Source organism: Trichoderma evansii (genome assembly GCF_050947405.1).
Source record: "Trichoderma evansii strain SZMC 28006 chromosome Unknown GGI43scaffold_29, whole genome shotgun sequence".
Taxonomy (NCBI): Eukaryota; Fungi; Ascomycota; class Sordariomycetes; order Hypocreales; family Hypocreaceae; genus Trichoderma; species Trichoderma evansii.
Window position 1 is genome coordinate 286,992 of NW_028145177.1, and position 21,056 is coordinate 308,047.

Consider the following 21,056-nt stretch of genomic DNA (forward strand, 5'->3'; position numbering starts at 1 on the left):
CCATTTGTCCCTCTCTAGACTCCATATTGCAACTCTATGTTGTTCAGGCTATCGGCTATAGTATATTGATTGGGAATATCAACATTACAATCGTACTGCCTGTTCCGTTCCGATGCTTTATTTCAGGCTTGTATGCTACGTGAATTTTACAAATCTGGGCATATCACGGATCAGATAAAATCAAGGGCTGAAAGTTACGTGGCATTTGGCCGTTTGAATGACTGCTCTTGGTTTTGAAGTCTTAACGTAGCTGTATCTATTGACTTGCAGCCGGCCATGTGAAATGATTTACGTGTGCGCAATAGATGCAACTCCCTATGTTACGATATCAATTTTACCCATTACCCATATTCATTATCTTTCGTTACCATAGGCTAGATCTTTTTACTAATTTCAAACTATGCTTTTGTCAAGCGTTATTTCATTTCCCTGGCAATGCTAAAGTCGGCAATACTACGCTTTAATCAGCTGGCAATGAGCCCCCAAGTGAAGATGAATTTTTTTCTAACCAAATTGATGATCTAGGTATGCAGTAGCATTATGTGACGCGACTAAAACTTTTATGTACTTTTTTCCAAATTAATTGCTCTCAGCCTTGAGGTCCTTCTCAACCTGGCTCTTAACAAGCTCTCGCACCTTCTCCCATGAGTTCTCCACAAGTGTGACGCGCTTCTCCTTCGTTGAGAGAGCCTTGAACTCATCAGGAAGCACCTGCTCCTCAAAGTTGAATTTAGGCTCGTCTGCCAAGGCCTTGGTGACGACATCTGAGAATTTCGCAGGGTGGGCTGTTGAGAGCGAGATGTGGTGTGCGTTTGAGTCGGTACGTGCAATAGATCTCTCTGATGCCGTGACTCCGACAGCCGAATGAGGATCCAGGACGTAGCTGATCTTTTTGTAGCTGGCCTTGATCGTCTCCACAGTCTGTGCATCGCTTACACGCTCGCTCTCAAATGTACGGCGTCCGTTCTCCATGATGTCGTCATGCACAGGTCCGAAACCGCCCGTGGTTTTCAGCGACTTGTACCAAGCAGAGACTTCTTGTCCAGCTTGCTTTCTGTTAAACTCCTCATCCATGCCAACAGTTGCAGCAAAATCTATATAAGAGTTAGCTTTAGCTGAAGAAATCGGGCCGAGTAAGAGAGCCTACCCCTAGCCAGGAACCACATTAATCTCTCAAAGTTACTGGAGACCAAGATATCCATAGCTGGGCTCAAAGTTTCCTTGCAGTTTTCGGCTTTTGAGCTGCTCTCGTCCTGGACAGGACTCTTCACATATCGGCCAGTCTCCCAAAAACGATGCAAGATGTCGTTCCTACAGCGATAGCGTTAGTAAATGTTGGTCCTGAAACAGCATTCATACGAGTATCGTCGTTATTCAGATGAATGAGACAACCAAAATTTCTATCTTAAGCTCGGCCACTTACTCATTCGTTGCCACTAATTACATACGAGTTAGATTTGATTTTCAGTCTTGAGGACTAGTGAAGGAAACATACCGACAAGCTTGGCCACTGGAAGGCCCATCTGCTTTGCAAAGTATCCGGCGAGGATATTGCCAAAGTTTCCGGTGGGGGTCACAAATCTGACCTCATCTCCAACGTTGAAAGAAGAAGATTGTCTGGCGAGTGAGAAGTATGAGTAGAAGTAGTAGACGATTTGAGCGAGGATTCTCGAAAAGTTGATCGAGTTGACGGCACCGAGCTGCAAGGCCTCGTTTGCATCGGCATCGCCAAACATGGCTTTGACGATATCCTGTCGTATTGTTAGCTTGTGGCTATATTTTTCTATTTCTTCCAAGTATGTTCGATACTCACTTGGCAGTCGTCAAAAGTTCCTTCAATGGCAAGGTTGTGCACATTTGCATCTGTGCAAGTTGTCATCTGTAACTCCTGGATGGGGCTAATGCGGCCCTTAGGATGCAGGATGAAGACGGAAACATCCTTCTTGCCCTTCAAACCGTAAATGGCAGCAGATCCAGTCTGTATATGTGTTAGAACTATTTTCTTATAAAATGGCGAGGGCGAGCTTACATCACCGCTGGTTGCGCCCACAACAGTCAAATGGTGCCTGTCTACTGGCTAGTCAGCATGCACGCACTCGACCCGATTGGACCAGAGATCTCTCCATCTATAAGCCTACCTTTTCCTTCTTTGCCCTGGTTCTTTCGAACGAGGAAGTATTCAAAAAGATTGCCCAAAAATTGCAGTGCGCCTTAAAAAGTGTCAGATCAATGATGTTACCCTATCCGTATTCGTGGAGCATACAGTCTTTGAAGGAGTAGCTTGGGCCGTGGAACAGCTCAAGTAGATATAGATTGTTCTCTAGATGCACCAGCGGGGCGACATCTTTCGAGCGGAAGGTAGAATAGCTTCGATCGATGATGGCTTTCAGATCGTCTGCGGGGATCTCGGATCGCGAGATGTAGAGGCTGAGAATCTCAAAGGCTAGCTCGGGGTAGGAGAGATCTTTCCACTCGCGCTGAAGTCTGTCTTAGCAATTGCCTCACAGACACAATTATAATATACACGATCACATATTGCGACATGGAAAATCGCATTGTTGCACACATACCCATTTGTCTGCGGTTGGAATCTGATGAGGCAGGAATAGACCCCCGTCAGCTGCGAGTCCCTTGAGGACCACGGTCTCGAATGACAACTTCGAAAGGTTAGCACGTCGTGACGGTCATTGACTGATAAAGAGACAGAAAAAAGGAAAACCAACATCGTAGTCGCCGCCTCTGGTAGAGAGATAGACTTGCGACTCGGTATGAGTCCTGTTCTCTGCGCCGGCCATCTTTTCGCAACTTTTACAGCGTTGATGTTTGTCTAGAGATGCAATCAATTGCCCCTCCGATCTAAGGTGGGTAGGTTTTAACGACAGCTGCCGGAGGATAAATCGGCCGGCCGAAACCGGATAGAGTTTGAACAGTCACTGGCGCCGATAAAAGCTAGGTTGCGCTATATTAAAGCCTGTAGGCGCTATTTACAAGATGGGTTATTTACAAGATTTGCGACGAGGAGGTATAAAATCTTTTCTTAGATTCCAACCTACCCGAACAATAATTAGCAGGGGTCATTTCACTTATTAAACATCCATCTTAACTAATTTATTTAAGGTAAACCCGTTCCCAAGATGATATTCTTTCACTTCGATCTCACGCTACTCGTCAAATCTACCTACATAGTATAGCTGCATAACCAGCTGCTTTAATTAGCCTCAGCGAATACGAAATAGAAAGAAAAAGTACCAAAGTAAATAATTGAAAGAAAATAAAATAAAACAAAGCCGCGTAAGTAAAAGGCTTTATTAATAAAGTTTAACTCGGCAAAAATAGTCAAAGTTCAGCGTTGGCTCAGTAAGCTTTTTCATTATTTTTCTTTTAAGGTTGCATGGCTAAATGTTGGCAAGGAAACCATCCATTATCTACAGAGATCTTGAGATACCCATGGCTCATTTGCATGGCTCTGCTAAAAGATGAAGAGATTATTGTACAGGCCATATCTCCTTTACCCTTTTACCAAACGTCTGTTAATCTATCCTTCGCTTTTTCAAGTATCCTGAGAGGGCAATTGGCCACTTGAAGATGATTCGGCCTGGTCCTCAAAACTAAGCATGTCCCGCTCATCTGCACCACTATCCACATCTAGCGACCCCTCCAATATCGCTGCGGCATCCGGCATGTCAAAGTCTAGCTCCCCCCCAATCATTCGACGAAAGTAGTTGATGGACGATGGTGGTGTTCTCATATCGTAGCCCTCGGTCTGTGGATCAATATTTTCCGAATTAAAGAGGGCATCCATACCCATACCATTCCCACTAATAACCAGTAGCTGAAACCAAGGCTGATGTCCATGTTCACCATCTAAATCAACATCTCTTCGACATGGCACGCACATAGTTTTTGTGAAGGATTCAGGGTCGTCACTGTAATCGTCCTCGTCGTAGGGGTCATCGAGCTACGCCATGTAATCTTCGTCGTCCAATATATCAGAAGACACTTCTTTTGTCCCAGCACAAATCGTACAGCAATCGATCCCTTCTTCTTGTCTCTTGATTGCGATTCGAGACCATGCTCTGGCTTCCCCAGCCACCACCTCCATGACATATTTCTTTTTTGTATCGATCCCAAAATTAGCAATTATGAGCCGTGGGTCGTGCCATGGAATATAGTTCCTAGTGAATATGCACCTCCCAGAGTCATTAGGTCCTCTCGGAGAGCCCTGTCTTGTCGGAATAGGACACTGCAAGTATTTGACCCACTGTAAGAAGCTGCCTGCCATAGCGGTAGGAAAAATGCAATCCGTAGACATTTTCAAGATTCCATATTCTATTTGCGTCCTTCTGATCTCTCAGGTTCAAGTTTCCATTATTTCTCGTTGTGTGGTACACATCAAAATTTTCAAACGTCTCTTTAATGACATGTCCAATATCCATCGCACTCGGTGGCTCCGTCGATGGTCGGAAGAGGTAGAGACAAAGTGAGGTTGAAACCCCTTTCTTTTCCAAGTGATGGCCAAAGCCATGAATGAGGACGCCCGCCTGTGGAGACACCTTTAGGATCTCCTTGAATTTGAAAAGTCCTTGATCTGCAGAATCTGTTTGTTGTATATTTCTCTGCTTTGAAATGCGAAGAAATGGTTCATCGGGTTCCAATTCGCCCATCTTGTGAGCTTTGTAGGTGCAATTGACAAGCTCCCAGATTGTTGGTTCGCAATCGGTCAAGAGGTTATATCGGGATTGCCTATCAGAGTCATCGGTGCTTACGTAGCATGAGACTCGGGAAATTGCTGCCAATAAGTTTTCTCGAGCAGAGCTGTTCCGAATCTGTCGAAGACCGTCAATAACAGCGTCTGGATTACAGGCTGAATGGTTTGGTTGCTTTGCTTTGCCTCTTCCGGCTTTTAATCCTGACCCGAAGATAAGTGCATCAAAAGCATCTTCGGAGACAGATATTAAAGAAAGATCGCGAACCTGCTCCCATTCGGTCGACATGTAGTAGTTGAGCTGAAAGATTGTATGCAACTTGGTTTGATTAACGTGAAATGGCATGCCCAATCGTGAATGGCCAGACCATGTATTCTCGATACCGTTTAGGGCATCACCAGTTAAGAGACAATTCGAAAATTTGGTACCAGAGCCAAACAGGCTCAGGATTCTCCGCGTAAAGACTCTTCTAATATTCTCGTTCATTGACATAAGAAATGTTTGGATGTTATCAGCTGTGATATAAATGCATAAAAATCTCTATTGGATTATAGAGACGTGGCGAACACCACCGTAGCGATTGTCAAGTTGCTGAAACGAAGAAAAAATCTCGTTTTCATCGAGCCGAGAGTCTGGGTCTGCTTCCTCAGTGCCTTGACGAATTAGGGGTACAAATCGCTCTCTTGATGAGAATATGTCAGTGTCTGTTATCACCGTGGCAATATCGGTATCAGCGCTGGCTAAAATCCTCAGTTCCATGAGTATGGCAGGACGGTATATGTCGCGTGACCAATCGCATATGTAATCCACCAGTAAAAGCAGTTGTAGGGCATTGTCACAGGTAGTTATGCTACCATGCCACATCAGAACGATCTTCTAGTTTATGATCAGCTATTGCTATCAGGGAAACTATGCAGTGTCGTAGTCAGACTCACAGTAGTATGATGAGCTTGAGATAAAGGCAGCGTTGGATCTTTTTGATGCGGATATGCAGTATACAGTCGCCACTCTTCCCCTCTACTCGCAAAGAACCATACAAGAGGTCCAGAGATCCATCTGGACCGAGATGCTGTCGCTTTTTGGAGTTCCTGCTGAAAGCTCAAGAAAGTATATATCGGAAACGCAGTTTGCAGGCAGATAGAATCCCAGTCTTCAGAAGCTGCCTTCTTTGCTTCCACAACTAAAAAGGGGAACAAGAGTTCTTCACCAAGGGTGGAAACAGGACGATTTGGCAAAAGATCTCCTACAAATTCGTCATCATTCAGCTGGGTAAACAAGAGATTCTCAAAATTTCTTGTGCGTCGTAACCCATAGATGCGGTCAGGGCGCTTAATATCGTCCAGATCTTTCTCGAGTTGAGGTGGATAATTAACCGTTTCTTCTGCTCGATCAATAAAATGTTTGCTGAGGCCGATTCTTTCTTCTCTATTGGGTTTCGATTAGTTGCAGCTTTCCTCAGTAGTAAGAGATGTAACAGACTGATCAGTTGGCCGCGATGCTCGAGGGCAACGGCAAATTTCTCTTTTCTTTTGGCGGGTTATTAGATTTCCAGCTGAGCTGTGTTCCGGTTCCAGTTTGGCTTCAACTTCAGACCTCCAAACCCTTTTGCGGCAGATTGTACTTGAATAAAGGTCAGCAGGAACAGCCAATACCCTAGTATAGTGTAACTACCAAGCTATTTCAGCGGTCAAGCGACTGAAGACAAGAGGTTCACAAGCAAATCTCCATGTTGCTTCGTTGCGACAGACGCAATCTTTGGCCTTCTCAATAAGCCTCCTCGCCTGGCTTTTAGCTTCCTGCTTCCATGGAGCCGTAGATCTATCTGGATCTTGCTGAACATCATACTCGTCGTACTTAATGTTTGCCAGCTGTTTTATTGATCGAAATATGTCGTGTTGAGACTGAGGCCAGCTGTCGCGAGGAAGGTCGTCAATAACTTTAATATCACACTTTCTTCTAAGATTTTCATAAGCTTTGCGCTTCTTTTGTAAAGGGCATTTGAATAAACACTGAAGGCGTTACAGTACGTCGAGGAGAGGGGAAACACTCCAAGTCTCGTATCACTGGTGCGTACAAATTATCATCATTGCGGCGAAGCAGAAGCGCCGCCCGAAAGGCGGGGTTGAGCCAGCCGTAATCACAAATCACAGGGATACGACGCCAATCAAAAGAGGAAATGGGAGTGTTGGTTGTGCACTTTTCTTCTATAATTAGCACACTCTCTACTGCTGAGATTCTCCAATTCTAGAGAGGAGGATTAGGATAGATAGGAGCCCATGGGTCTGGTTAGAGAGCTCCAGTCATATATGTACATGTGTGCTCCATAGATCGCCCCAAAACTTGCCCCCTTCTCAAACTGGCTTCACTGAGACTTTGTTTAGTCTACATATATTGTTAAACATTACTTTAGTCTCCTATTTACGGCAGGCCCTCTCAAAAAGACTCCACTGTCTCAAAAGGGCGTCGTCACCGCACTCGCGATAATGAAACAGGATACCAAGTTTCAGGCGCATCTTGACTTCCAAGCAGATGGTCTTCTTTGCGCCAGAAACAATTGTATTCTTCTCCTGGTGACGACATTGAACCGAATGCCACAGAAACCTATAGTGTTTATTTCGATAACGATCAGGATATATGCAAACAGTTTGAGTAAAATCACTTTATGTGCACAGGTCTTTCGCTACATCAAAGCTTGCACGGCAAGCATATCCTGCTACAGGGTTATACTATGATTTCTCGCTTGGGTGGGTATATTCCGTCTACATCGTATAGAATATCAGCGACTACCTTAATGTATCATAAGTCATCTCAAATTCTTCAGGTTTGTAGGGTGTCTCTTCAAGACCAAATATTTCCCAGATATAGCTTAGTTCCGTTAAAATAGCAGTCGCCACAGCAAACCCGCTTCCAATCCTAGCCACTAATTTCGTTATGAAGTCTCGTTGCCATTGTGTTCTAGATCTAGCTCCTGCTATCCGTAGAGGGAACAAGAAAAGCACAGGCGAGAGATTAGTGGTATCAAGAGCAAGGTTCGAGAGTCGGAGTATCGCATTCGTATGCATTTGGACTGTTTCTTCGTCCAGTGTTGGCGGTATGAGACCAATATTATGCCAATGCATGATTTCATAGTCGAATATTCCTGACAAATAAATACTGATAGCGGCGAAGAATATTCTTGAGAGTAGCATGCTATCGTTTTCTTCGACCATAGTGTAGGTAACCAGTTTATTTTCTGACTGAGCATATGATGCATACCAACTACTCAAGGCTTCTTTCAGTGTGCAAGCATCGGAACATATAGATTGGCCTCTTGAAATGAGCTCCTCATTAGCGCATTCTTCTTGCATCTCGATAAAATCTACTGTCCTAAGAATTGTGAGCCAAAAGGTGCATGTAGTATGTTAAAACGCTACTAACCGAACTCTCAATTTGGATACTGTAACCATGATATCAAGCAAAGAGTCCAAAGGGTGCCACTCATCCCCATGCTCGCCGGTCCACATGCGCCGAGAGAGATCCATCCATTCGGGCTGTGTGAGGAAGGTAGATTCATTTTCTAGAATAGTACGTGATACTTCGAAAATCCGCGCTTGAACAAAGAACCTTCGGCTTGGGCCTGTCCGACAGTTTATTGGACCACTAGCTTCAAGAGCCTTTGCCGTTCCATGGGTCATGTGTTGCTGCCAACCATTGCCAGTCTCGTCATTTATGAGCTAGCCAAGGTCAGTTTATCTTTATCAAAGCAAATTGGCAAGTACTAAATATGTTCTTACTTCAAATAAGCCAAGCAAGAGCGTTGTCCACAGTATCGTGTTCTGTCGGCTATCATCTCGTTTGTGAGGGCTGTTGATAGAATCACGCAGCCCTATTATGGATTTCGAGTAGTGCCCAAGGGCAGTCGTCAAGCATTCATTTCGTGAAGGGACGTCGGATGCATTTAATTTGACTGCTTGTATTGCACCGATGGATAGCATGGCATCCATGAGATATGAGCTAGAATGAAGCCCGGAGAGTTGCTTCAACTCATCAGAAAATATGTGCGCTTTCCCCGAAAAATTGTTTCGCCTGGCAAAAACATCAAAATAATATAGAAACGAAAGGGCATTATCCGTAAGCCTCGATGGAGAAGAAACTATTGAGCTCCCACTGCTTGAGGGAGACTGCTTCTGTCTTGTTCTAATATAGGGCTTGAAGGTAGCGGGAGTCTTTTGCTCTCCTCTTTCAACCAAGATGATATTAGAACTTCCCTTTTGAGTGGTGGACCCAAATATGCAGGTTATGTGCCGGCGCTCACAATTGCTGCAGGGAGCTTGTCCAGAACACTGACATACACAAGCATTAGCGTTATACAAGATTCCCAGATAAAGGATAAGAGAGTTCTGTCACTTTTAGATGGCTCGCTGAGCATGCTTGGCAACGCGAACGCTTCTTGCGGCTGTCAAAGGGCCCAATAAACATGTTGCGCTGACAGAATATATATATAATAGTTGAAGGAGATGTGAGCTAGCTATGTCGTTTATGATAATCTAGCCATTTGAGGCTGGATAATGTGAATGAGACAGGTCAAGCGAGATGCTATCAGGGGCAGGCAGACACGTAAAATGGTAATCTACGTCGTTTACCTGAGATCCGAGTTGACGGGGCTGTTACTGAATTGGGTGCAAGTGCTGGATTTAACCCGCTCTCGAGTTTGTAGCGGAGTCTAAAGCGCTGTGGCGCTGCATTTTAGCGATTGCCAGTGAGTCAGCGTGCTCGGCGAGACACTTTGCGACGAAAGTACGCCGCACCTCAATGTATTCCGTGATTACATACCCTATACAACGAATTTCCATTGCTCTCTTATGCTGGTGGTGCTTAATATTGGCGAAGATTTATTCGTAAGTAAGAATAGAGCATTAAATTGCTACGAGATAGTGACAGATATTACCGGGTAGATACTTATGATAAAACCTGGTTGTGTTGATGCTCAGGATACAACGTGAACGCAGCCACCCGATCTCATAGCTCTGTAATGATACTTCTAAACAATCACGCTTTTGCTTATCAAAAAGCTATATGACATTTTAATTTCTTAACATAAATTAAAGAAGCTAAATAATCGAGCTATATATAAATTCACTGAATACATGTATCAAATGGTATCTGCGCGCTCACCGAATAGCAGCTTCATTCTCAATCTCGCTTGTATGTATGGAGAGTGATTAGTCATCTCTTACTAGCGCACGCGCACACAATGTTTAAGCACCGCTAAGCCACATGCGGCCATTTCCCCACCTTTTTGCAACTTCCAGACGACCTCCTCCACACAACTTCATCACGTGGCGTTATCTGCTGCAAATCGCTTCGTAAACAAGAAATCGCGTCTTGGACTCCACGCCTTTCCATTCTCCGCATTGTCCTCGCTTGCTTAGGCCAATTTCTCGCTTCCCTAGCTTCTATTTCTGCTTCTGCTTCTGCATTTGCATTTGCCACTGCCACTGCCACTGCCACTGCGTCTGCCTTGCCCATTGTCTCTCCGCCTCCTCCTATATCGTCATCGTAGCTGCCATGGCCTCTCTCATCGGGCAGACGTTTCTCTCGTTTGAAGAGGCCTACGACGCCATCCAGAGGGTCGAGTACTCGCAGGGCTTCATTACCATCAAGGAGCGGGTCAACCGCCGCAATGGCGTCGTGGTACGTGGCGAAGTGCGGTGTCGGCACAGTGGCATCTACCGCCAATATCACTTGAGCCGCAACAAATACATCACCTCGACCAGAAAGACCGACTGTCCATTCTTCTTCATCGTCGCGCGCCGCACTCGCATGGCCGACTACATTATTTCTGCGCGCTCGTGCCAGCACAACCACGAGCCCGCCGAGATCGAGGAGCTGCAGAACAAAGTGCCCCGGCCCTTTGGCATCCAGGATCTGTTCCAGCTGGTTGAGACGCGGCTGCAGGCTGAGGGAGCAACGCCGAGTAACATTGCTCGTGAAATATGCAACGAACGCCCCACCGTCAGCATCACTGAGGCCGACATCTTCTTTATCCAACGTAAACTGCGCGAAGGCCAATTCTATGCTTCCACCGAGGCCTTTATTAATAACCACAAGCCCAAGAAAAATTGAACAAGGCAAGAAGAACACAGTGTCTGGACGCAATGTTGAAAGCACCTGAGGCGGCATCATATCTAGGCTGGACAAGCATTTATTACTACTCGATTGACTGGTTGATTGACCTCCCGCTAGTGGGGTATCTGCTTTAACGCAGGCCAGGCCTTGAATAGCGTGTGTGCGCATAAACCTCCCTACTTGGACTCCATCCTGCTAGTGCGGATCTGCCGACATCATCATGCTTTGCCCAAAATGGAAATCATATGGCGACGCCATGCCTACTGCGGCTACGCAAGGTTTGGCATTCGCAATCGCAGATTTCGGTTCGCAGCTGCGCCATGTCAAACTATACACGAAGAATCCTGCGCAGCTGCAAAGGGGAGTCGAGCCTTGCACTCTCAACCAATCACCCTTCGAAGCTAGTTATTTGAGCTTCGTGGCCCTCGTGGCAATGTATACTATTTGGGAATGGCTCTTAAAGACTTATACGGCTTGGCTGTGGAATGAAGCCGTAATGTACCTCTAGAGGATGAAACGAGGTTAAAAGATAGATTTATAAATTACCAGCTATCACCCTCTGCTATCCAAAGTCTCTATTCACGAATTCAACTCACCTCATCTCTTCCCAATTTTGGAACTTCTTATTAAAAAGTCTCGCGTTCAAGTTTACTTGACTAATCCCTATCACCTGAAGCCGGCACGATGCGTCTTCTCACACCAATTTCCCTATTTTTCTCCGTCTCAGGAGCCATTCTTGTTCCCGGCCCTACTGGTCCCTATGCTGTGGCCATGAAAGAGCAGCCTCTGACTGATACAAGCCGGGCTGATCCTTTGGATCCAACAGGCAAATCTAAATCTCGCCGCCTTTTGGTCTCTCTGTACATGCCAGTCGACATATCAAGACGATCATGTCCTACAGTGACATTGCCGTATATGACCCCTCCTGTGGCAGCCTCTTACGGGCAGCAAGCCGCTCAGGTTGGCATTCCAGAGAATTTTTACAATGCCTTCGAGATGGAGTTTTGTGACCTTAAAAAGCTCTCCCCTTGCGGTCAGGCTTCCAACAAGAACAAGGAGTATCCTTTTATCCTCTTTGATCCTGGATTCGGAGAGTCGAGACTTATTTACAGTGCCATGGCTCGATCTCTGGCCAGCCATGGCTATGTCGTCGTCTCCGTCGACCACCCCTTTGATGCGCCTGCCGTACAGTTCCCTGATGGAACAGTCATCGAGGGTGCCGACCTCGATGACTCCAATCTTTCAGTCCTTCAGAAAGTTCTCAAGGTATGTGTTGTCTGTTGTTCATAGAAAATTAAGAAAGCAATCGAATCATCTAACAATAACAGGTGCGCAACGATGACATTAATTTCATCATCAGCCAGCTCGAGGACCCAAAGATCATGAAGCCACTGCTCGCAGATTTTCCTGGCAAGATCAACTACAAGCAGCTTGCCATCTGGGGCCACTCCTTTGGCGGCGCTACCGCTGCCGCCGTCGTCCACTCCGACAAGCGAGTCGTCGGCGGCCTCGACCTCGATGGCATGGTGATCGACCCCATAATGAGCACCGACATCACCAAGCCTTTCATCTTAGCCGGCCGCAAGGGTCATGATGCCGAAGACCCCTCGTGGAACACGTTCTGGCCTCACCTCAAGGGTAAAAGCATGGAGATTGCCATTGCTAACACCCAGCACGGTGCTTTCAAGGACGATTTGATGCTCCTCAGCACAGTGAACATCTCTGCTGAAGCCAAGCAAGGCATTCAGCAGTTGTTGGGAAGCATCGACCCGCACCAACTGGACAAGGATCTGAATGGCATCTTGATGGCATATTTTGATCTCCTCTTCGGTGGAAAGAAGCAGCCTCTGCAAGCTATTCCCCACAACTTTGCCAATGTTACTATTGTGCGAAGCAACAACCTCTAAGATGGGCTAACCAGCATATGGATGGATATGTGAGAGGGGTTGAAGGCTGGTAGCTTAATTTTGTAGTCTCTTCATTTTCTTTTCAAACAGTTGTACTATTGACTTAATTCTATTTTCGCCATATTTATTTAGAACAGTTCGATATATAGACAATAACTATTTTTTTCACCGTCCTCTGCCGTATATATACACCATCAATCCCATTCTATAGCCCAAGACCAAAGCAATTGGCATAGTAAGTCACCGTGGCGCTCCAATCAGAAAACATGCCCAAAACCCCGACCTGTCGCGCCAGCACATCAACCAAGTTATAGATATCGCCATCCTTCTTCACGACATCCTGAATGGAAGAGTAGTAGTAATCGCCGTTGGCATGCACGCCGGCAATGGGGCCCGAACGCTCCAAGCTCCAAGTAATAATCTTGAGGCCCAACTTATTCGCCCGCTTAGCATATTCGCTGGGGACAATCTTGCCGTCTTGGCTGGTTACGAGATAAGACAGCGGAGGAGCGACGATGTTAATGCCATCGGCCTTGTATTGGGTAAGGTTATGGGTAGCTGCCTCCATGCCAGCAACGTCGGCAATCTCGTCAAGGTACATTGCTTGCTTGGCGAACTGAGGCTCTGCTTTCAACCAGTAGAGCAGATCATCGTAGAGAAAACTCTGTGCCCAGACGCGGGATGGTGGAATTCCGGCCTTCTTGAAGGTATCAATGAACTGCTGGGCATAGTCCTGCTGCGTGTAGTGGCCATTAAATGGCATAGGGACCATCGGCGTCTTGAGCTCCGGTGTAAACTGCAGACCCAGAGCCTTGGTCATGGCAATATGCTCCTTGAGCGATAAAGTAGTGCCGCAGGTATTGTAAAGATCAGTTCGCCAGCCAAAAGTGCCGTGAAGGTAGTCTTGCGGAGTAGAGGCACTGGCATTGAAGCCGTCCATCTTGCTGCACAAAGATTTGAACTCAGCGAGAGTGATGTCGCTGGTGCAGCACTTTGCACTCGCCGGCTTACCATTAGCTGCCGCCTGGAACGGCGTAGTGCACTTCTTGTTTAGCTCCGGGATGTTGACAATGTTGGTGGTAGTGTGGAGGTCGCATTGGCTGTGGCGGCACACAAGCTCGAGGTCTTTGGTGAATGCGACGTCGCATTCGAGTATACCGGCGCCCATTCGAGCTCCCGCGAGGTTTGACTCTTTTGAGTGCTCGGGGAACTGAAGAGGACCGCCGCCTCGGTGAGCAATGGAGAAGGCTGAAGTCTTCATCTTCATTTCCTTGCATGATTCTAGCTTGCTCTTGAGAGGGCCGTCGTCCATATTGTCAACCAAATAGTAGGGCCTCGGGCCGAGCTCAATCTGCTTCATAGGCTTGAGGCCATCGACGGGAGCAGGGAAGGGCTTAGCCAAGGCATGATCAACAGCAGCCAAGCCGACGGCAGCGACGAGAGAAGTAGTGAAATGCATCTTCGCTTGGGATGGATAGTGGATGAAAGCGAGCTAGAAGACTACAATCAGACCTCTCGTTACGATTCTCTAAATAACCTTATTGAAAAATCGAGCAGTCGCTACTGAAATCAGGAACAGATAGGCGAAAGAGGGCTCAGAGCCATTCATATACCCTAGGCAAAACTACATCCTCCCGAACAGGTCAGTAATCTGCACGGCGAGCGGATACAACGGTATGCAGCCATGGATAAAATTATGAAGCCAAGGCTCTAGTAGAGATTTAATATAGTAAGAAAAAGAGCTCGATAAATAGATTAGCCGCATGCCTGCTCTATGTATATAGGTACTATGGCCTGAAATATACAAGTAAGACTCGGATCTCTTCCGGCTGCCAAGCAATGAATCCTGCCTCAATAGTTGGCATTATAATGAGACATGCGTGTGTCTGAGAATCTTTTCATCTTCTCTTGAGATAATCTGACATAAAGCTTTCGGTAACTGATAGATATAAAATCTTGTAACTATATATCCCCTTTCCCGAACCGAGGCTGGAACTTTCTGTTGTGCACCTCTCTACTCGTGAGATATGGGATTGAATAAGTTGGTGCCGCGCGAAAGTATAGGGATACTGCAGTTACAGACTTCTGGGCCGAGAAAACAACACAGCTAAGAGGAGACATAGGGCCAGCCGGGGTTGCATTGTGGCTTGCACAGCTGCGTAATATCACCAGAAGTGGAGATGGCGTCAGACATTTTACGGAGTATCGGTGAGAAGGTCGATGAGGTCAGGAGGAAAAGGTCAAGCCTCCACGATTTCTTCCCACAAACATCTGTCACGATTGCTGCGTGGTCAAACTTGGGTCTATGATTCGCTTGACCTGCAGACTGCATTACACTGCACTTTCCAGTACTTTTGCTCGCTTGCACTAAAACAATACCGAAGCCGTGTTTAAACTCTGGTTACCCTTAACTGCAAGGTTAAATGCTAGCTCATAGCTTTTCAAGCTAGCCAACCGATTAAGCTGGAGCTCTGCATATTCTGTCAGCACCAGCCTGTCCGTTCCCTGCTATTAGACGGAAGTCTCGGGGCCACGTGCGATTGTCTGGTTGCTGTTGCTTCAACTTCTTCAACTTAATCAACTAGTATTATTTGTTATCGCCGTTTTGTTACAGTTCATCTTTTACCGAATCCCGTGTGCTCTGATCTCCACGCAAAGCCCGAATGCCATCAATAGTTGCCTTCAAGTGAATAAACTGCGGAGCATCCTCTCCCAGTCCCCAGGCAAACACCCCGCCCAATTGCAGCTCGCCGAGAATCTGAGGGACTTTAGCTTTGATGGCGAGAGGCGTATCGTAGGACCACCATCTCTTCTCTTCATCATCCCAATATCCGTAGCTTCCATCTTCATAGTAGCGGCCGTGGGTATGAGCTTTTTCGAAAGAATTGGCCAGTTCTACGGGAACCTCATCATGCCAGCTAAAAGCTGCAGTCTTGCCAAGGTCGGCTCCATTGGTGGGGTCTTCTAGTAGTTGAGTGCGGCACCCCAATGGGTGCTGTAAATCGCATTGCTCAGTCATGAACCATTTGGCATAGTAACCAAGTCCGAAGTTCAATTTGTGCGGAGGGGCCCCGCGGTTTATATATCGCTCCATTGCTTCCCAGGAGTCAGCCACGCCACTATGGTGCTTGACAATGGTATCGCGTCGGTTCATCATATCGTAAGTCATTACACTAATAAAGTCAACCTGATCCACGATGGACGGAATAGTAGAGTTAGTGAAAGCCATCAAATCTCGTTCTAGTGCTGGCACCGCAATTGTGAGTAGTTTTTCTTCTCCCAAGGCGGAACGGAGTTCTCGAAGAAGAAGCACAAATGCCTCTATCTCCCATTCCCGCTGAGAATTCGGAATAAGTTTATAATCATCACGATTCCCCCTGGAATTATGTCAGATGAAAATTGTTCTGCGGTGGGTACTGCGATTCACCATCCACGTACCCCGGATATTCCCAGTCAATGTCAATGCCATCAGCTCCTGTCAGGTCAACCATGGCCTTTACTTGGTTAGCCCACCGCTTTCTCGATGAATCGTCACGCGCAGCTTCTTCAAATCCTGCGGAATCCCCCCAACCACCAATCGCGACCATGATCTTAGTATTTGCGTTGAACTTCTGCCGTGTTTCAGCAACGGTTGTAAAAAACGGGAACTCAGTAGGCGTTTTGTCCACATTGAAACCATTAGAGCGCATGAATGCTAGTATCACATGTGTTATAGAACCCACGAGATCATGATCTGAAGGGACTACCACATGTTGCCTATGAAATCGTTAGCTATTCTGTAAGCCAAGTAGAGGCCTGACCAAAAGAAGCTCACCCTGTGAGATACATGACACACCGGACAGCTTCGTGAGCGTCCGCTGTAAGTGAACCGGCTATCATAGCCAGCCATAAAACCATATGTATGATTGACAACTGCATGGTTGGAATTTTGATAATTGCGATGTTCAATCCGCCTCAATTGTTCTGATTAGCTTGGCCAGGTCACATTTAATTGCTGGAATTGTGCTTCAGTCAATGGTGATGCGGCGTGAAGATCGGATCTGCGATACCCATCAGATACACTGGATTGATTAGTGCCCAATATCCACTGTTGAAGTGATACTTTTTGTGAGCCAAGTTCTATTTCATGGTCATGTCATGGCGAAGAGTGTAAGTAATCGCTGTATTGGAAAGAGCCATCTATACAGTATGCGTACAGTGCACAGTGCATGAGCTCAATCGATACGGTTATCTAATCTCTCAGTGCTTAACTTTTTTTTTTCTGGACTGTAGAATCTCGAATAAAGCATCAGCTGATCAAAGACTAACGTGAGCTTGCGGTGATTATTCTCTGCCGCTCAGCTTGCTGGGTAATGAAAACGATTTCGTACAAAAGTATCACATAATATCCGCAGCCACATCTTCAATTCTTTTGCTTGGAACCCTGCGATTACGTCGTTGAAGCGATACGGCTTCGATTAGACGAACCATGTTTGAAAACACCTGCACGCTCCCGCTCCACGCGGACATTTTCACCACCGCGCTGCACCCAACAGCACCTCTAGTAAGCGTTGGCCTGTCCAACGGTGTTGTCGAAACATTTCGATTGCCACCGGGCAGCTCTTCGGACGATAGCGTCGACGGAGACGCGAGCGTACTGAGCGATGGGAAATCGACGATTGACTCGGTCTGGCGCACCAAAAGACACAAGGGAAGCTGTCGCTGTCTAGCCAATTCCCATGATGGACAATGTGGGTGCTCTTTTTGCTCTTAGGAACCTATCTTTCTCTTACTTTTACCTGAGGTCACGAATTCTAACAACTCAACTTCGCAGACCAATATTCTGCCGGCACAGATGCCATAATCAAGCACTACGACGCCGCAACAGGCAAAGTGATTTCGAAGCTTGCGATTCCGACCAATACCTCTAAACCCGATGGCCCAGCGCTGCTGCACGTACTCAACCCAATGAACCTCCTCCTGGCAACCGACACTGGAGCTCTACATATTTTCGACTTACGCGATGGCGCTGTGGGCAAAAAGCCGGCGCAAACACATTTTCCTCATTCCGACTATGTTTCGTCGATTACGCCACTCCCACCAACAGAAGAAAGCACCAGTGGCTTCCCCAAGCAATGGGTTAGCACTGGAGGAACAACTCTGGCTGTTACGGATGTACGACGAGGAGTCTTGGTGCGAAGCGAAGACCAAGAGGATGAACTTCTAAGCTCTTGCTTTGTGCCTGGTTTGGGGCCCAAGAAGAATCGAAACAACGGCATTGTGGTTGTTGGGTCTGGATCTGGAGTGTTGACCATGTGGGACAAAGGAGCTTGGGATGACCAGCAAGAGCGCATCATTGTGGATCCGCCAAAGGCCGGCGGAGATAGCATAGACGCAATTGCGCTGATACCCAGCGAGCTGGGGGTGGGCAAGAAGGTTGTCTGCGGCGTTGGCGACGGTAGCCTGAGAATTGTTGATCTTGTTCGGAGAGAGGTGAATACATCACTCAATCTGCGGCACGACGACATGGAGGGCGTGGTCTCACTGGCATTCGACTCAGAGAACCGTCTGATCAGTGCTGGTGGTCGAACAGTCAAAGTTTGGGAAGAATTATCGGAGCTTCAAGGCGACCAGAGCGATAGTGAGAATGACGATGATGATTCGGACGATGATTCGGACGATGAAGAGGCACCGAATGGCAAACGGGCTGCCGAAAGTGACAGCGATGATGATAGTGACGATGGGGTTGAGGAGATGAAGCAAAGGGCTAAAAGACGAAAAGAAGCACAGCAACACAAACTGGGTCCGATGGGCGCCCATGGCATCATGGGCTTTGCCGGCTTGGATTAAGAGCAGATACTTTTCTGCCTTATTCAGGATAGGCGGAGATATATAAGAGGATCATGATGCCTCTATTTAAGATACTATGGATGTGTTTAAGAAGCAGGCAACTGAACTCAAATAATATATAATGATGGCATTGCTTGGCCAAATGACATTTTGAGGCCAGCTCATTTCTTCTTCTTTTTATGTACTCTTTATTTCTATCTTGACTACTTAAGTTGAGTTTGATACTGTTGACTTAAAAGGCGTTATGTGGCGATGAACTGCCAATGGTACCTAGCTCTTTATCGCAATGCGTTCTACTCGATTTGAAGGGAGGTTGGCGGACTTACATTGCGCTTCTTACCATACTATCTGGTGGCCTCATGAATGCGCAAATGCTGCGACGGGGCTTTGCAGGTGTTGACCGCGCCCGTTCAAATCGATCGGATCAAGAGGCTGCTGGCTTTGGCCCGCCTTACTGTCCGTATAGATGCAAATGCTGATGGTGAACGGAGATAATGAAAATGCTGATGATTTGCTATCCTTCAGACGCCGGGAAGATTGAGATAGCTCCACTGAGCGGTGCTGCTCTTAGCAGATCTCCATTCTGGTGCATTTACATCTGTTTTGTTAACAGCGGCAGCAACATGGGCTGCGCTAGTATCGGCTTCAACTTCGTTATCGACATCGCCGTCAGTGCCATCAAAGACTCCTGATGGGGCAGAAAATCGCCGTGTATGGCTCCCCGTGAATCGTTCATCGTATATGATCACCGTCGGCAACATCTTGTTCTTACCATCACCGCATGCATCACTATCCTCCTCAAAATTCATCGGGCTGTCGCAGGCCATCTGCTGATCTCTCCACGGCGAAAGATCGCCAGTCGCCCCGCTATGCGTCGTCGGGATGCAAACATGCGGAATGGTCATCCTCAAGCTGATTCGTCTCGCCATTTCGACGGCTCGGGGCCCTCCAACGCTGATTACAGAGTCGCGACCGAACAATATGGCCGAGCCGGGGCGCGTATCTGAATCTATGATGTAGGCGTCGAAATTAGGCAAGAGAGTGCGGATGCGATTCGCAAGTGAAAGGCGAGACGGGCTGCAGATGATAAGTGGACAAGAAAGACAAAGCTTGTTGAGCTCTGTTGGCAGACGAGCGATGGCGCCGCGGCCGAGCACGACTCGAGGCGTTTCAGGCTGTACAGCAACAGAATGAGACGAGCGACGGCTACGGCGACGACGCCGACGAAGAGAGCGAGACTGTTGAGAGTGTTGAGAGTGTTGAGAGTGGTGAGAATGGTGAGAATGGTGAGAATGGTGAGAGGTATGAGAGGCTGGTGAACGAGACGCTTTCTGAGTGGGACTGCCAGCCTTATGAGCAGATGTCATGGCTATTTTTGGTTGAGGATTGAAGAAAACGGCCGTATTCCCTTTGTGAAAATATCAGCAGAGCGATGCTTTTATTGGAAAATAGTTTGCCCCTCCCCCCATCTATTGACCCCATTTATCGACAAATGTGGCGAGAAGATGGGAATTCTTGAATTCTCCATAACTTTCCCGGAGAAACAGCATTCGGTGACAGACAGTGCCTTAAAGCATGCATGTGGCGGCTTTCGACAGGCCCTTAAAAATTCCAGAACTCCGGGCCGTAGCCTAAGTAGGCGATGATCTACGGACAGTGCGATCTTGTTGGGAGCGAATGAGATGCCTCAGACGATGATATGTGATACTGTATGAGACTATATGTAAGGGGTGGCGAAAATTGAAGTAGGGGTGGGAAATTTGATCCATTGCTTTTTAAATCGTTTTTATTATGAAATTGCTATGGGGCTATATAATGGAGCATAGTGATCATAGATATAATAGCGAAAGCAAGAGTTTCATAATAAAGCATAGCTGCTTTATGATGGGTAGAGCTATGTGAGGAAACGCAACTAAGCAGACTATTATTTCCAAGGGACAAACATTATAATATGTTAAGAGTTTAGGTAAGTTGGATACTTGAGAATGTAGGGAATGTATAAATGTAGCCAGTTGATTGCTGCATTGGCAGTTGGATATTAGAGTCTCGGTTTGTCTGCTCCGTACTCCGTATAAGAAGAGGAAATGCGCCGGTGCAAGTAAACAGGGGCCTTGAATTGGCCACCCTATTGGTAGAGCGGCCCGTAGCGTATCCTATCTGACACAACCTGCAGGGCTGTCTCTGCTCTGCAGCCGCGGTAATAACAGCCGAGGTAGGGCGTCTTAGTTGACTGCCAATGAATACAGGCAAATATTATAACATACGGAGCATATACTCCGTAAGCTTATCTTGACTCTATGTCCAGCTACCAGCGAGCAGTACACTTGGTACCATAGATCTCTGTTGCTTATTTAAATACGTAGTAAACAGGATCTAATTGGATTCTTTCATTTTACACTGGGCTTCTGCAACATCATGTGGCGTTCTGGTCTATATGGTGTATTCCCAAGCGATGCCCCCGAGTCGGGTTTATCTTGGCAGAGAAGGCAGTTGGGTCTCATGGGCC

The 21,056-nt window shown here is 46.8% G+C and overlaps 9 protein-coding genes across 9 annotated transcripts; 3 read left to right on the forward strand and 6 right to left on the reverse strand.

The window, feature by feature from the left end:
• Positions 1-298: 298 nt before the first annotated feature.
• Positions 299-2,826, reverse strand: GGI43DRAFT_416965 (tryptophan synthase beta subunit-like PLP-dependent enzyme). The gene is made up of 10 exons (XM_083207357.1): positions 2,724-2,826; positions 2,571-2,657; positions 2,264-2,477; positions 2,139-2,210; positions 2,030-2,070; positions 1,814-1,978; positions 1,496-1,751; positions 1,424-1,436; positions 1,148-1,311; positions 299-1,094 (listed from the first exon to the last, which is right to left on the reverse strand). The coding sequence occupies exons 1-10, from the start codon at positions 2,793-2,795 to the stop codon at positions 580-582; spliced, it is 1,599 nt and encodes a 532-aa protein (XP_083056076.1). The 5' UTR covers positions 2,796-2,826; the 3' UTR covers positions 299-579.
• A 724-nt stretch (positions 2,827-3,550) lies between these two features.
• GGI43DRAFT_425928 (uncharacterized protein) lies at positions 3,551-7,286 on the reverse strand (the record flags this gene model as incomplete). Its single annotated transcript, XM_083208572.1, has 8 exons — positions 3,551-3,878; positions 3,963-4,261; positions 4,311-5,221; positions 5,276-5,582; positions 5,642-6,131; positions 6,186-6,326; positions 6,378-6,688; positions 7,182-7,286. 8 exons carry the CDS (start codon positions 7,284-7,286, stop codon positions 3,551-3,553), a joined length of 2,892 nt encoding a protein of 963 aa, XP_083056077.1.
• Positions 7,287-7,463: 177 nt separating this feature from the next.
• Positions 7,464-9,304, reverse strand: GGI43DRAFT_230691 (Zn(II)2Cys6 transcription factor). Its single transcript, XM_083200508.1, has 4 exons — positions 9,093-9,304; positions 8,480-9,028; positions 8,124-8,419; positions 7,464-8,072 (listed from the first exon to the last, which is right to left on the reverse strand). Exons 1-4 carry the CDS (start codon positions 9,162-9,164, stop codon positions 7,490-7,492), a joined length of 1,500 nt encoding a protein of 499 aa, XP_083056078.1. The 5' UTR covers positions 9,165-9,304; the 3' UTR covers positions 7,464-7,489.
• Positions 9,305-10,253: 949 nt separating this feature from the next.
• Positions 10,254-10,811, forward strand: GGI43DRAFT_388114 (uncharacterized protein; the record flags this gene model as incomplete). Its single annotated transcript, XM_083204022.1, has 1 exon — positions 10,254-10,811. One exon carries the CDS (start codon positions 10,254-10,256, stop codon positions 10,809-10,811), a length of 558 nt encoding a protein of 185 aa, XP_083056079.1.
• A 429-nt stretch (positions 10,812-11,240) lies between these two features.
• GGI43DRAFT_230780 (Alpha/Beta hydrolase protein) lies at positions 11,241-12,824 on the forward strand. The gene is made up of 2 exons (XM_083200510.1): positions 11,241-12,080; positions 12,143-12,824. Exons 1-2 carry the CDS (start codon positions 11,499-11,501, stop codon positions 12,719-12,721), a joined length of 1,161 nt encoding a protein of 386 aa, XP_083056080.1. The 5' UTR covers positions 11,241-11,498; the 3' UTR covers positions 12,722-12,824.
• Positions 12,516-14,275, reverse strand: GGI43DRAFT_230775 (PLC-like phosphodiesterase). The gene has a single exon (XM_083200509.1). It carries the CDS (start codon positions 14,178-14,180, stop codon positions 12,927-12,929), a length of 1,254 nt encoding a protein of 417 aa, XP_083056081.1. The 5' UTR covers positions 14,181-14,275; the 3' UTR covers positions 12,516-12,926.
• Positions 14,276-15,191: 916 nt separating this feature from the next.
• On the reverse strand, positions 15,192-16,745 carry GGI43DRAFT_230787 (glycoside hydrolase superfamily). The gene is made up of 3 exons (XM_083200511.1): positions 16,536-16,745; positions 16,160-16,477; positions 15,192-16,098 (listed from the first exon to the last, which is right to left on the reverse strand). The coding sequence occupies exons 1-3, from the start codon at positions 16,637-16,639 to the stop codon at positions 15,330-15,332; spliced, it is 1,191 nt and encodes a 396-aa protein (XP_083056082.1). The 5' UTR covers positions 16,640-16,745; the 3' UTR covers positions 15,192-15,329.
• Positions 16,746-17,189: 444 nt separating this feature from the next.
• Positions 17,190-18,550, forward strand: GGI43DRAFT_425933 (WD40-repeat-containing domain protein; the record flags this gene model as incomplete). The annotated part of the gene is made up of 2 exons (XM_083208573.1): positions 17,190-17,451; positions 17,535-18,550. The coding sequence occupies 2 exons, from the start codon at positions 17,190-17,192 to the stop codon at positions 18,548-18,550; spliced, it is 1,278 nt and encodes a 425-aa protein (XP_083056083.1).
• A 500-nt stretch (positions 18,551-19,050) lies between these two features.
• On the reverse strand, positions 19,051-20,335 carry GGI43DRAFT_230815 (uncharacterized protein). Its single transcript, XM_083200512.1, has one exon. It carries the CDS (start codon positions 19,915-19,917, stop codon positions 19,072-19,074), a length of 846 nt encoding a protein of 281 aa, XP_083056084.1. The 5' UTR covers positions 19,918-20,335; the 3' UTR covers positions 19,051-19,071.
• Between the last annotated feature and the right edge of the window lie 721 nt (positions 20,336-21,056).

What these genes read in the sequence shown, in the direction of transcription:
- GGI43DRAFT_416965 (XM_083207357.1), bottom strand. Translation starts at nt 2,795, where the DNA reads ATGGCCGGCGCAGAGAACAGGACTCATACCGAGTCGCAAGTCTATCTC. An exon ending in TTCCAACCGCAGACAAATGG is followed by an intron (nt 2,478 to 2,570) that starts GTATGTGTGCAA and finishes GACAGACTTCAG; the next exon opens with CGCGAGTGGAAAGATCTCTC. An exon ending in TGGGCGCAACCAGCGGTGAT is followed by an intron (nt 1,979 to 2,029) that starts GTAAGCTCGCCC and finishes ACACATATACAG; the next exon opens with ACTGGATCTGCTGCCATTTA.
- GGI43DRAFT_230691 (XM_083200508.1), bottom strand. Translation starts at nt 9,164, where the DNA reads ATGTTTATTGGGCCCTTTGACAGCCGCAAGAAGCGTTCGCGTTGCCAA. An exon ending in GCTCAGCGAGCCATCTAAAA is followed by an intron (nt 9,029 to 9,092) that starts GTGACAGAACTC and finishes TGTGTATGTCAG; the next exon opens with TGTTCTGGACAAGCTCCCTG. An exon ending in TCTTGCTTGGCTTATTTGAA is followed by an intron (nt 8,420 to 8,479) that starts GTAAGAACATAT and finishes GACCTTGGCTAG; the next exon opens with CTCATAAATGACGAGACTGG.
- GGI43DRAFT_230780 (XM_083200510.1), top strand. Translation starts at nt 11,499, where the DNA reads ATGCGTCTTCTCACACCAATTTCCCTATTTTTCTCCGTCTCAGGAGCC. An exon ending in TCCTTCAGAAAGTTCTCAAG is followed by an intron (nt 12,081 to 12,142) that starts GTATGTGTTGTC and finishes TAACAATAACAG; the next exon opens with GTGCGCAACGATGACATTAA.
- GGI43DRAFT_230775 (XM_083200509.1), bottom strand. Translation starts at nt 14,180, where the DNA reads ATGCATTTCACTACTTCTCTCGTCGCTGCCGTCGGCTTGGCTGCTGTT.
- GGI43DRAFT_230787 (XM_083200511.1), bottom strand. Translation starts at nt 16,639, where the DNA reads ATGCAGTTGTCAATCATACATATGGTTTTATGGCTGGCTATGATAGCC. An exon ending in TGTGTCATGTATCTCACAGG is followed by an intron (nt 16,478 to 16,535) that starts GTGAGCTTCTTT and finishes ACGATTTCATAG; the next exon opens with GCAACATGTGGTAGTCCCTT. An exon ending in ATTGACTGGGAATATCCGGG is followed by an intron (nt 16,099 to 16,159) that starts GTACGTGGATGG and finishes ACATAATTCCAG; the next exon opens with GGGGAATCGTGATGATTATA.
- GGI43DRAFT_230815 (XM_083200512.1), bottom strand. Translation starts at nt 19,917, where the DNA reads ATGACATCTGCTCATAAGGCTGGCAGTCCCACTCAGAAAGCGTCTCGT.